Source organism: Schistocerca piceifrons, chromosome 3 (genome assembly GCF_021461385.2).
Source record: "Schistocerca piceifrons isolate TAMUIC-IGC-003096 chromosome 3, iqSchPice1.1, whole genome shotgun sequence".
NCBI classification, from domain to species: domain Eukaryota; kingdom Metazoa; phylum Arthropoda; class Insecta; order Orthoptera; family Acrididae; genus Schistocerca; species Schistocerca piceifrons.
Genome location: NC_060140.1, coordinates 281,725,344 through 281,739,023, shown reverse-complemented (window position 1 = coordinate 281,739,023; position 13,680 = coordinate 281,725,344). Strand labels below are relative to the sequence as shown.

At 41.1% G+C, this 13,680-nt stretch overlaps 1 protein-coding gene across 5 annotated transcripts in view; it reads left to right on the top strand.

Moving 5' to 3' along the window:
* Positions 1–13,680, top strand: part of LOC124790108 (rab11 family-interacting protein 4) — a 965,431-nt gene that overhangs the window by 796,320 nt on the left and 155,431 nt on the right. For all 5 annotated transcript variants that reach the window (XM_047257679.1, XM_047257680.1, XM_047257677.1 and 2 more), the window contains one exon: positions 5,518–5,553. In XM_047257679.1, the coding sequence (XP_047113635.1) occupies positions 5,518–5,553 (36 nt within the window). The remainder of the gene's footprint in view (positions 1–5,517; positions 5,554–13,680) is intronic.

Here is a 13,680-nt window from a genome sequence, read left to right as displayed (position 1 = left end):
AAGCGACATACCATATGCCTCCCTCCCCATCTCTCCCTCAATCATTAGTTACTTCCCCTTGCACTCTAGGTAAGACCTTCAAAATAAACCTAAAAATAGGGCCGTGGAAACGGGTTGTTCTTTACTTCTAAAATAAGTACTACATAGGCTTTCCTCGGTAACAGAACAAAAATTTCCGAAATTTATTCCAGTGTCCGGTACAAACTGGAGAATCAATTCATTTACGTCTAAAGTAACTCGTGAAATCTTTAACAGCTTTTAATGAAAGCAGAAAGAGCTACATCTGTTGTGCTGATCTAACTTGAGTAAAAATGTGCTGTCCATTAAACAAGTCGAAAGAATAAGAATATAAATTTTTTTAAGTTCTAGTAAAGGAACTTCTTAATTCAATGATCTTCAAGTTTCCTTTTTCCATCGGAGAAGTTGGACAAACACACACAAAAAAAAAAATCTGAAAGGGGGGGCTCCATATGGTTCCCAAGTTGTGCAGCGACCGTAAACCATAAAATTACCAAATAAGCAGCAACCAGTTGCAAGATCATGTTTTCTTTATTTAATTTTGCATATCGATTTCAACTGATTAACAGCCATCATCGGTGCTTTCAACGTGTATGTTCCCTGAGTAATAATTGTCTTAAACAGACGTCAAACACGTTGAAAGCACCGATGATTGCTGTTAATCAGTTGAAATCGATATGTAAAATTAAATAAAGAAAACATGATCATGCGACTGGTTGCTGCTTATTTGGTAAAAAAAAAACGTGACTTTGTATTGACTTGTTAAACATAAGACACTGTTCGATTGCGTAAGTTGTATGTTAAAAGTGTAGAAAATTCAGCAGTAATTAGTTAAATTTTAGAAAATTTGCCATGGAAACTGTAGAAAATTCAGCAGTAATTAGTTAAATTTTAGAAAATTTGCCATGGAAACGTGTGGAAAATTGATAAGCAGTCAAAAATTTTGTAGATGCAACTGAAAAGGAAAATAAATCATTGTGCGTGACACGAAAGAGAAATATCATAGCCGGCCTCAGTGAATGGGCGGTTCTAGGCGCTACAGTCTGGAACCGCGCGACCGCTAAGGTCGCAGGTTCGAATCCTGCCTCGGGCATGGATGTGTGTGCTGTCCTTAGGTTAGTTAGGTTTAAGTAGTCCCATCATGCTCAGCCATTCGAACCATTTTTCAGAAATATCATATTAAAAAATCCTGCACAGTTCCTACAATTTTGCTGTGGGCTACATCTACTGACAATTTTTCTTTTGGATAAAAACATCACAATGAATTTTTTATAGCCTTTAAGTTAGCGAAGTGTTTCAAAATAGAATGTGAATCAACAGCTATGTCATCCAGTCGTGAAAGCCTTCATTCTACAAAATGCGAATCTACTTATTTCAAGAAATCGCTTTCAGTGACTGAAATCGAGAGTCCGCACAGTCGTTCTTGAGAAAGTATTGATCCACGGCATGTCTATTTGGAAAATATTTTTCGCTGCTTTTAGACGGTGACGCGAAAAAACTTCCCAGCCTTAGCTTGTTACTAACTTTTTTTTATTTTCTTGTGCTTCTCTTTTTTGGTAAAATGCATCAGATAGTCTGTTTTTCTCTCAGACATTTTGTTCAGACAGTAAAAGTAAAGAACGTTGGGGGTGAAAAGTGCTTGATATCCGGATTCTGAACAGTGTACTAGCATGGAACAAGAGCCAGCTAGGCAGTGGCGAAAGAGGATGGAGGCGCCGCAGCTGACTAGGGGCATGATTCTCTTTTCCAACACAGTTTATTGCTCATCACTGAACATTAGCGAAGCGATCAGTATTTTGGTGTGAATGCCACGAAGTTAAAAATATCCAGCAGAAGTATTCTACCCGTGTCATAGTACTCCCCCTTTGTAGCTGAATGATAGCGTTCCCGCTTTTTACGCAGACGCATGTCACCGAACTAGCATCAGTTGAAATGTTTTGCACCAAGCTGTGAGCTACATCAGATCTTTCATTTATTTATCTACGAACATGAAAGTTAACAGAAACTGCCACGTGTGAAAGTATACGATAGCAGAAACGTACCTAGAATACGCGAGGTCTGTTGACGAACGACACGTTCCAAATAATTGAAAAAAGCACAGGTCATTACCGTTCTCGAGAAAGGTCGCCGAACACACAACTTCACGCTCGTATCCGCGACGTCGATCTGTTGTAGGATTTTGGAACATATGTTACGCTCGCGTGCTATGACATTTCTGGAGACCAAAAATCTTCTCTATAGGGTTCCGAAAACATCGACCGTGTGAAACCCAGCTCGTTCTGTTCGTTCACGAGACCCATAAAGCGGTAGACACCGGCGCCCAGACACATGCCGTTTACCTTGACTTCCGTAAGCCATTCGGTACATCCCCGTGCGGCCACAAAATGAACAAAATACGGAAGCACGGAATATCAAACCAACCGTGCAGTTGAACAGAAGGCGCTGCTAGCATGCGGGCTGCACTCGGCCCTTGTGAGATCAGTTGAGGAGCCACTTGATTGAGAAATGCGGCTCCGGTCACGAAAACCGACAACGGTGAGCTAATCACATGCTCCTTTCCGCATCCAGTGACGCATATCGGCTGAGGATGACATGGTAGTCGGTCGCCACCGCTGAGCCTTCCGAGGCCGGACGGAGAGTCTAGTAGGTAATGTCGGAAGTTCTAGGAGGCTTTTCGCGGATGATGCTGTTGTATACAGAGAAGCCGGTGTCGCGTTGCTAGAAAATTCTAGCGAAATACAGGAAAACCCTCAGATGATCGACCTTAGTGCTGGGAATGACAATTGATCCTCAACATAAACAAATGTAATACAAAAGTATTGCGAATACAAAGGCAGAAAGAATTTCTTTTGTATGATCACGAGATCGCAGAACAATCACTGGAAGTAGTTACTTCAATAAAATATCTATGAGTATCCGCACGGAGCGATTGAACGGCCACGTAAAATTAATGGCGTTGTGTGGCAGATGCCAGACTGACATTGCCTAGAGGAGTCCTCAGCAAATTTAGGCCATAAAAAAAGAAATAGCTTCAACACTCTAGGTCGACTAACACTTGAATATTAGTCTGGGGCCCGTATCAGAATGGATTGATCGAGAAGATCCGAAGAGCAGCAGTACGTTTCACTACAGGTTCATTTAATAAGCGCGAAAGCGTAACGGATATGGTCAGCCAAGTCCTGTGGCAGACGCTGCAAGAGAGGCTCTCTGCATCACAGTATAGTCGGAGAGCGTACGTTCCTTCTACGTATATCTCGCGAAAAGACCATGATGATTAAACCAGAGAGACTGGAGTGCGTACGGAGGCATACCAGTAGCCGTTCTTCCCACGAACTATACACGACTGGAACAAAAGGGCAAGTGAAAGTGGTTCACAAAGTGCCCACCGCCACATACCGTAAGGTGAATAAAGGTGTAGATGCAGAAGCCTGTCTGCAAATGAATCGCTGCTGACTCCAGTATCAAAGTTTCGTAGTACATATTTGGAAACGTAAACCATTATGGAATGTCTTGGCCATAATGTCCATTCACTCGTGTGAGTTTTCGCTACTAACTGATGCACCTTGTATATAAATGTTGCACTTGGCCGCCTCTGGCGTCCCTAAGCGGCAGAAATTGAGTTCTGCTTCCGTTAAGTGACTTCTTTTCTTTGCACGTAATATACGGAATTAGGGCCGGCCGCTGTGGGCGAGTGGTTCTAGGCGCTTCAGTCCGGAACCACGCTGCTGCGACGGTCGCAGGTTCGAATCCTGCCTCGGGCATGGATGTGTGTGATGCCTTTCGGTTAGTTAGGTTTAGAGGACTGATGACCCATAGTGCTTAGAGCCATTTCAACCATACGGAATTAGGTTCTGGAATTCACATACTGGACGTCTTTGGCTCTTCGGGTGACAGGTGTAGTCATTCTACATTGGCAGGTTGTAATTTCGTTCAGAACGGTGGCAAAAGTAGCGCCTACTTTAGCATTCCATTCATATGTCTACACGGTAGTATAAATTAATTTCGGAGCAGCAAAATACTCATGGATATTTATTCTGTAGATTTCAGCTTGAATGAGAATGCTCCATTTTAGTACTAGAAAACAGATTTTTTTCTGTGTAAGGAAGTTACGTCGGATGTTCAGCTATGGCGGACGGCTGGTGCCGTGATATTGATGTCCGTCGTCATTAACTACTGTGCCTCACAGTTCGGTAAATACTTAACGAGCCGGCCGAAGTGGCCGTGCGGTTAAAGGCGCTGCAGTCTGGAACCGCAAGACCGCTACGGTCGTAGGTTCGAATCCTGCCTCGGGCATGGATGTTTGTGATGTCCTTAGGTTAGTTAGGTTTAACTAGTTCTAAGTTCTAGGGGACTAATGACCTCAGCAGTTGAGTCCCATAGTGCTCAGAGCCATTTGAAATACTTAACGCAATTGTTGAAATAATGAGGTGTCATTGATATAAAGGCTGGAACGGGTATAAATGCAGGTGTCCCTATTGGTGAATGAGGACAGTGTACTGAACAACATTACATTAATATTTACGTCATTTGCAGACTAATAATTATAACTATAACAAGTTATATGTTTTTAGGATGGGTAGTGTAGTACCTCCAAGTACATTTCCCCTGGACAACGGGCCAGTTGAAATGTAGATACGTGGACGAAAACAGTAAGTCTTTGCTGACTGGGGTTGTCGACTTACTGTTGCAGTTACGACTGTGCAGAAAACATCAGATAGTAAATTATGTGACATGTTTACGGGAAGACTGTTCGATGCAGAGAAAACACAACTAACATTTGTGTAGATATTACTGTACAATACACAAAAATATCTGCCCTTACGCCCGTTACACCCTCTAAATTTAATGATGAATCATCCAACAAAAACTGTGATGGAAATAAGTTTTTGACAAAGAATACAGCAGCTACGCACGCACTACTAACGAACTTCTCAAATGTTTTTCCCTCTACCCCAATGATTATGGACAAGTTGGCATAAAATGATGATGAATCTGGCGAGGGAAATCTCTCTTTCGATGGAAGAAAGGTAAACGTACTAAATTTGAAATTGACATTAACAGAAATTATTGAAACGGATACATGCGAAAAAAACTTCTTGTTAAAGATTACATGGATTACTCGTAAATTTGTGCCACTGAAAACCCTGATTCATTTATCTAATAAATTCTCATATTGGTGAAAGGAAGGTAAAAAAAATCCTAAATTTCACTATTTTTTGTGCTTTAGTTATGGTATTTTACACCAGTTGGGCTTTATCTTGTGACTGTAGCTCATTTCATTGCAGCCAGCTTCCCATAATTTTTGTGATAATGTTTGTTAAACTGAATACGAGCATAATTGTGTGGGGCAGCGCCAAAACTGCAAGGCAAACCCAAAAGATGGGTATCCACTACGTAACTAGAATAAACCGTTTTTCTTTCGTCTATGACATTAAAACTTTCTTCGTATAAATGTTCATATTTTTTGTATTTTAAAGGATGATTTTTCTACTGTTTCAGCACCGGTAGACGGCTTGGATCCAATGCGTTGGCAAGGTAAGCACAACAACTCAAACGAGAGAGAGAGGGAGAGAGAGAGAGAGAGAGAGAGAATGAGGATTGATATAATACCGTTAATTACACTGGCATGCAAACCTGTGCTGCTCTGCTTCGAGTAAAGCTCTTAATCCTCAATTAGAGCGCCTACACGAGCTGTAAGTAACGCTCTCTGCCATCTAGTGGCCATACGCTGAACTGCGTCGCTGTACAGACAAGCTGCCTGCACGCTGGCGCCACTGCAGGCAAGAAGTAATATGACTGGCTTTCGGTACGAAGATAGACAATTACAGTTGACTCACTTAGTCTTAATTGGAGTACACCAGCATCCAGGATAGGACCTTCTGATCCGTTCTGTCTCCTTCAAAAGTTGTCAAGTTATCTCTAAATTGGTTTCCCCAAATATGATCTGCCGTTTGGTTTATATTGTTTTTTGGCTTTCCCTCTTAACGGATACTGTTTTATTATGTCTGTTACATTTTGTATACTCAGTTCAGCTCGGATGTCATCATTTCTCTCTTTATCCATCAAAGTATATCCAGCCACGTATTCAATGCTTCTATTCTCTATTCATCTCTCTTCTTAATAGTCCAGATTTCGCATTCGCATCCGTAACATAACAGAACTTTCGTAGGAAGTTCTCACTGTGGGCTTTCTGTCCCAATGTTCCGCGTGGAGTTCCACTGTTTGCCCTATACGTAAAACTGCACGCTAAATATTTTAACGTATTAACTTGCTCTATAAACTCCTGGTCAATTTCAATCTTAACTTGCATGGACTGGCGTCCTAAGAATGACACTGATTTTGTCTTTGTGATGGAGACGTTCAGATTGTATTCGCTGGCTGTTTTGCTTAAAGACAGCTTCCTGTAAGTCATTTTTATTCTGCCTTATTATTACTTGGTCGTTAGCAAAATGTAGTGTACTAACATCCACATCGTTAATTTTGAAATGTTTCAATTTCTGTAACAAAGTTCTGGTTACATAGTCTATACATCTATTAAAAATAGTGGGTGGGAAGGGACACCCTCTTCTAACTTCTTGGTTTATTGAAGCCATATTATGTCTGCTGCCTGCAATTTTTATCTGTATTTTGTTATTCAGATGTACAGCTCTTATGAGATGTGTATCTCTGTTTCTTAAAATTTCCCGCGATTTGTTTCGATTTACTGTACGACACGTCTTTTCCTAGTCAATAAAGGCAAGAAAAGTTGATAAATTGAATTCACGAAGCTTTTCTAATAGTTGCTATGGTGAAGTTACAGTCCAAGCATGATCTGCGTTTCCGAAAACCGTGTTGGGCATCAGGCAGTAGAGTTTCAGCGATTGGCAACAGTCGTTTTGTTAAAATTCTAGCATAAAGTTTATAACATGAATTCATAAGGCTCTTACGAGGCGTTACTGCATCCTGCAGTTCTCACAGCGTTAGGAAGTCTACATTCCTGTCTTATTCAGACAGAACGACCTCTGTATCTTGCACATCCGTCCAGTGTGTTTTGTAGTATTGTAACCAATTACATTCAGATATTGTGTTTATCTGCGGATTGTTCTTACCTTCTTTGTTTAAATGTTTCATTATTTTGTATGTTGTCTCGTATTGCTCTTACATCATATTTAATAGCTGTAATATATTTATCCCAACTAACGGTTTTCGAGTTGACTTTCCTTTTGATTAGAGCTAATTTCCTTTTGTAATCTGGTCTCAGATGTCGTTGTTCTGGGGAATTCAACATTTTTAAGAAGTCATGTTTCTTATCATCAATTACATTACGTGTTTCATCATCCCAGTATCCCAGGCCCATTTTGGAAAAAAAAAATCCTTTCTTGTGCCAAATGCTTGTGTTGCTGCCTTAATTAGTGCTTCCTTCATATTGTTTCATTCCTAATTGATGCTATTCGCTTCTGTATTTACACTTCTGTTTTCCTCAAGCCTTGTCTGGTATATCAACGGTATACTCTCCCCTCGAAGTAATTGTACCTCAAACGTTGCATCAGCATTATTTTCTATCTGTTTTAAGTAGTTTTATTTTTGAGACTAGAAAGAAATGATCTGAAGAGACATCTGGACCTCTGAAGATCCCCCCCCCCCCCTCCCCGCATCCCCCTAAAGACCAAGTCGTCTTATTTGCAATTACGTACTCTATAATTGTTTCAGAGCCTCTAGCTGACCAGTTACATTTGTGGATCCGTTTATTCCTGAAGAATGTGTGTGTTATTCTTACCTCAATGTTTAAGAGAACGCCATCAATCTGTATCCATTATCATTTAATATATTTTCCCTTCAGAACCAATAACATTTGCCACGCGGATATTGCCCATCCTTGGATTTAACTCTCCTGCTATTATCATATGATCATTTTTGTTTCTTATGTAGGGTTCTTTCCAAGATATCGTAAAAGTCTTCAGTGACATCACCCCATCCCTCTCCTGGGACACGTATTCTACTTACTGACAAATAATCTCCTGGTATCTTTACCCTGACCACAATTATCCATTCACTGATAAAGGTGTAAGAGTGTATTTTGGTTGTTAAAATCTTCTTCCACGGAACAGAACCTCCAGCGCAGACTTTTGAGTGGCTTCGCTGTATATCGTGTCATACCTGTTTGTTGTGGAACCTCATGATTTCTTTTCGATTTCCGTTATGATGGCCACGTCAATATCTTGTGAATTTAGTTCATTTTCGGGTTCTACTTATTTTTTAGACTGCGGACATTCCAAGTAGTCGAGTTGAATACACTGTCTATTCCAAGTTGTTTGTTCCTGTTGTGTGTAAAGGTTCTCTCCCCATTTACCCGTTTGGCTTGTTTTTTCTTTTTTTTTCTCTCTCTCCTTCTGGAGATTGAGTAATTGTCCCCTCTAGGAGTTAGGAGTGCAGGCCCTCCTCTCCCCCCCCCCCCCCCCCCCCACTCCCCGCATCCCCCTACGTTGTGAAATCCTCTTCGTCTGACAGTCCAAGAGACCTGGCTTGGGTGGCCCTCCCAAGAGCTTAAGGATACAGGGTACTTACAAATGGTGGAAAAATAGAAATTATTTTATGACTTTGTTAAATTCTTTAGTCTTTCCTGATTACATTGACATATATACTGTAGGGTTTCAAATGAAAAATGACCTACAGATAAAAAATTTTAAATTTATGGTCATGTAAGCCGCCACACGCCTTTATTTCTGTTACAGAAACCAATATTAGCTAGTATTTACTTTTGTTCACGTGTTACTGAATGTTTGTTGCCCAAGTGCTACGTATATTTGTGGAAGTACATATCCTTTAGTGCGCAATAAATACGAACTATGCCACGCATCAAGAAATTCAATAAAAGGAAATTCCGTGGAAACCAGTTCACAAACAAAGCAAGTCACACTGTTGAAAGTAACCTATGTACCAGTTCTTCAGGGAAGAAACTCCCACATGGCACACCTCCTGGAGATTCAAATTTTTATGTTAACAGTGATGCTGTTTGTAGAAGATTTGTTGTTGTTGATGTGGGCGTCTTGTCTTTTTTGATAAAGGAAGTGGCGAAATGTAAATAATATGATGGTGTAGGCTGTCTGAAAATAACTGAGCAACAAAGTAGCAGGAAGGGTTTAGCGTCAAAATTAGTTGTTCTGTGTAGATCGTGCAATAAATCTACCTCGAAAATGACTTCGAACATTGTGCATAATTCATATGATGTGAATTTGAAGTTAGTCTATGGAATGCGTGCAACAGGAAAAAGAAAAAAAGGCTGGTCAAACGTTTTGTGGTTTGATGGACCTTCCTTCTCCTCCCAGTAGGTTCAGCAAGTACATAACACTTTTAGGTGCCTTGACGGTTGTCTAAAACATCTATGAAATGAAATGTGCAGTAGAAGAAACTGTAAATATTAGTGGAACGAAGGACATTGCTGTAGCACTTGATGGGACATCGCAACGTCGAGGACATCGTTCGTTGAATGGTGTTGTGAGTGCTACTTCTCTGGAGAATGGAAAAGTTGATGTTGAATGCTTATCTAAGTGCTGCCACACCTGCCATGGTAACACTGAAGGACATATTGAACATCAGTGTTCTAAGAAGTATGATGGTTACAGTGGAGCTATGGAGTGTGAAGGAGCTCTAAAAATATTTGAGGTCGGTACCCGTTTATAACGTTAGATATACGAAGTACCTAGGCGATGGGGACTGTGAAGCTTTCAATAAAATGAATTAGTTCAATGTTTATGGTGATACCTTGGTAACAAAACTGGAGTGTTGTGGACATGTGCAAAAGAGGATGGGTGCTAGATTGAGGAAGCTACGAAGAGAAATGAAAGTTACTATCTGATGGAAAATCTGCCTGGCGGAGGCAGATTGACAGAAACCGAAAATACTATTTAAAATTCAGAATATTAAATCACCCGTAACTTCGGAAATATTACAGACGTACAAAATCTAAGAGCAGTTTTGGGATCAGCACAAAAAAAGCTTTTAAGATGAGAGGGACACTTCAATTCTCATTACTTTTAATTTTCGTAAAATTTTCACTTTGTCAAGATGGCATAAAGTTTTGAAGATACAATACTGGACTCAAGCATGATTGCCGCAACATTAACATACAGAATATCAAATCAAAATGCCTTTCAGCCTTCTAAATTTTCAAATTATTTTATTGAGCGACCAGTTTCGGCGATATCTTACGCCGTCTGCACGCTCCGTAACCAACGTGTAGGAAGATTCCTACCTCTGGTCTAGTCAAAATACGGGCCAGCAATCAATGACTGATGTCCGTAGATTTTTTGAGACAGCGATCACTTCAATCACCACCTGGTCGGTAGATGATGATTGAAGTGACCACTGTCTGAAAACAAATCAATGGATCCAGTCATTGAATGCCGACCCCTATTTTGACTGGACAGAGGTACGGATCTTCTACATGTCGGTCAGGGGACATGAAGATGACGTAATATATCGCCAAAACTGGTCGCTCAAACAAACAAAAAATGGAAATTTAGACGGCTGAAATGTGTTTCGATTTGACATACTTCACTGAAGAGCCGAGCTTCCGCAACCACCTGTATAAAGATAGACATAACAGAGAAGTTAGGACAAATTTAATATGCAATTGTAAAACTTTTAAGTTGGTACTAATACAAATGACTATAGAGAGAGCCTTCACGTAGCTTAATTGTGCTGTTAAATATAATTTTGTACAGCGTGTTGTGATATTACACCCCTGAAACTGCTTTTAAATACCTTTTGGATAGACGCCAAGCTTCACTTGATTGAGTGCTGATGTGGTAGGTCACGTAGGCACGCAATAAGTTTAATTCCTGTGAATTCGAACAAAATGCAGGTTGGCAGCAATGTATGTACATGTCCGACATCAATCATTGACGACTTCCGTGAATTGTTTACAAAATGAATGCTGAGATACGAAGACATAGTTTATCAGTAATTACATTTTTCAAAGTTACAAAATCTTGACAGAGCAAGTGAGCTTCGGGATTAGAGACATGAAATTGACTGCTTATATCAAATTCATCATATTACGTTGATGAAACCCATAGTTAGGAATTCGCCATGCTGTATCGAATGGGCGCTCAAGAAATTATTTTCATCGACCCCACAATTTGGAGTTCATTACAGTACGCTTGTGCCAACGTACAATGTTTCTGGGGGTAGGCTGGATGCGGATATGGTATGTGGTGAAGGGTACATAGCGTAATAGCGTCACTCTTACCCTGCCATACACCGCCACGTCCCCAGCGTTGACAATGCGTCTCCGTATGAGATCAAAAATTCTTTCATTTTAGCATCGTGGTTATTACATGAGATACTTGTAGGCCGAAACACTGTGTATGACTCGTTTCGGAACATGAGTTCTTTGGGCTTTGTAAGTGAAGCATACCCGCGACGCATAAAGTATTTGGTTCAAATGGCTCTGAGCACTATGGGACTTAAGTTCTGAGGTCATCAGTCCCCTAGAACTTAGAACTACTTTAACCTAACTAACCTATCACACACACCCATGCCCGAGGCAGGATTCGAACCTGCGACTGTAGTTGTCGCGCGGTTCAAGACTGTAGCGTCTAGAACCGCTCGGCCACTCCGGCCGGCATAAAATATTTCTTGTAGCGTATCTCCTTGCAGTTCGTTCAACATTTCTGGGACACTCTAGCTGACTAAACAAGCCTGTGACTTCCACTGCGACTCTGTGATCACGGAACCCTCATGAAAATCCTTCCCGAAGTTGTATATCGCAGAATATACAATACGTAGTTGAGATTGTACTGTTACACTAAGTCTGAAGGAGATTGCGTGTAAGGCATATTCGGGTAGTAAATACAGGGTGTGCACAATTAAAGTTTGTTTCAAAACGTTGTAGAAAAAGAACCACTGTTCAGAATGACGTCCAATTACAATAGCGCATTGTTGACGCAGGGGGAACGTCGCTGAACAAAAAACGAAAATTTTTATAAGTACAGGGTGATTATAATTGAAGTTAAACTTTCAAACCGCTGCTCAGAATAAAGTCAAATTGCAGCGGAATATTGTCGGAGAAGGGGGAAAAGGTATGGCAGGAGGTAAATAAATATTTACAAAATGTAGCGATAGATGACGCTGTAAACATCATAATTTAATAGTGGTCGACTACAAATGACAAATGAATTATACAACAATGCCTGAGGTGTACGTTTGACGTTAAACAAACTGTTCTACTCAGTGAGCATGGGTGTACAGGCGTGATACTGTTAGTTACGTAAGCCCACCCACCACGGCAAAGCCATATCACATCAGACGGGAAAAATCGGTTTTCAATTGTCCTGAGGCCAAAAACGTAACTCGCATACCGGAGGACGACGGTTCAAATCCGCGTCCAGCCATCCAGGTTTAGGCTTTCCGTGATTTCCATAAATCGCTTCAGGAAAATGCCGGGATGTTTCCCTTGAAAGGGCACTGCCGATTTCCTTCCCCAATCCGTGCTTCCGCTCCGTCTCTAATAACCTCCACCTCTTGATCGTAACCTGTTTGTTACGGTCTGATCAGACAGAGCGGCTCCAGTGGCGATTCTGAGATCGTCTTGCAGTGCTCTAGCGGAGTCCTTACAACGCCACAACGCAGAGATGGGCAGATATCGGCCTCCATGTGCGTCTGTAAAGCGCCTACGACCTTGTCCAACTCACCTTGTCTACTGACCCGTCTGCTTGTAGCGTGTCTACAATCTGTGGACGATACATGGAGAGGGATTGGCATTTGCAGCAAATTGAACGAAAGTCCATCCTTTTTGGATCAGAGCGCCCTTCCAGTTTGCACTGCATTAAGATGTTGCACTGTATATGCTTGGTTGGATACAACGTCCACAAATGACATGTGTATACCTCACTAGAAAATACTGGGACACCGGTACACACTTTCTCCTAAGGACAAACCTGACACTGTAATGCATAGCACATCCAGTAGACGGCATATGATTTTAACTGATGCGTACATTAAAGGCGAAGATGACTATGATGATAAACAGAAGGCCGAAATTGTAAACCTTGTTTTCAAAAACTCGTTTACGGTAGAGGACTGCAGCACCATTCCCCCTTTCAATTATCGAACAAACGCAACGATGGCTGACATAGTGTTCAGTGTATCTGGGATTATAAAACAGTTAAAATCCTTTGACGCCAGGAAGGCATCTGGCCCAGACGGCATCCCCATAAGATTCTGTTGCCTATGCTACAAATATAGCATCATTGTTACCCATCATCTATCAGAGATCATTGGAAAGGTGGAAAGTTCCACGGGACTGGAAGAAGGCTCAGCTCATAGCAATCCATAAAAAGGATAGAAAATTGGATGCGCATAATTACCGGCCAATTTCACTGACATAGATTTGTTGTAGAATCATGAAACATAGCCGGCCGGTGTGGCCGAGCGGTTCTAGGCGCTACAGTGAATAACGATGTAGATGCAGAAACATGTCAGCAAATGAATTGCTGCTGACTCCAGTATCAAACAGTTTCGTAGTATATATATTTGGAAACGTAAAACATCATGGAATGTCTTTGCCATCATGTCCATTCACTCGTGAGAGTTTTCGCTACTAACTGATGCTCCTTGTATATAAATGTTGCACTTGGCCGCCTCTGGCATCCCTAAGCGGCAGAAATGGATTTCTGCTTC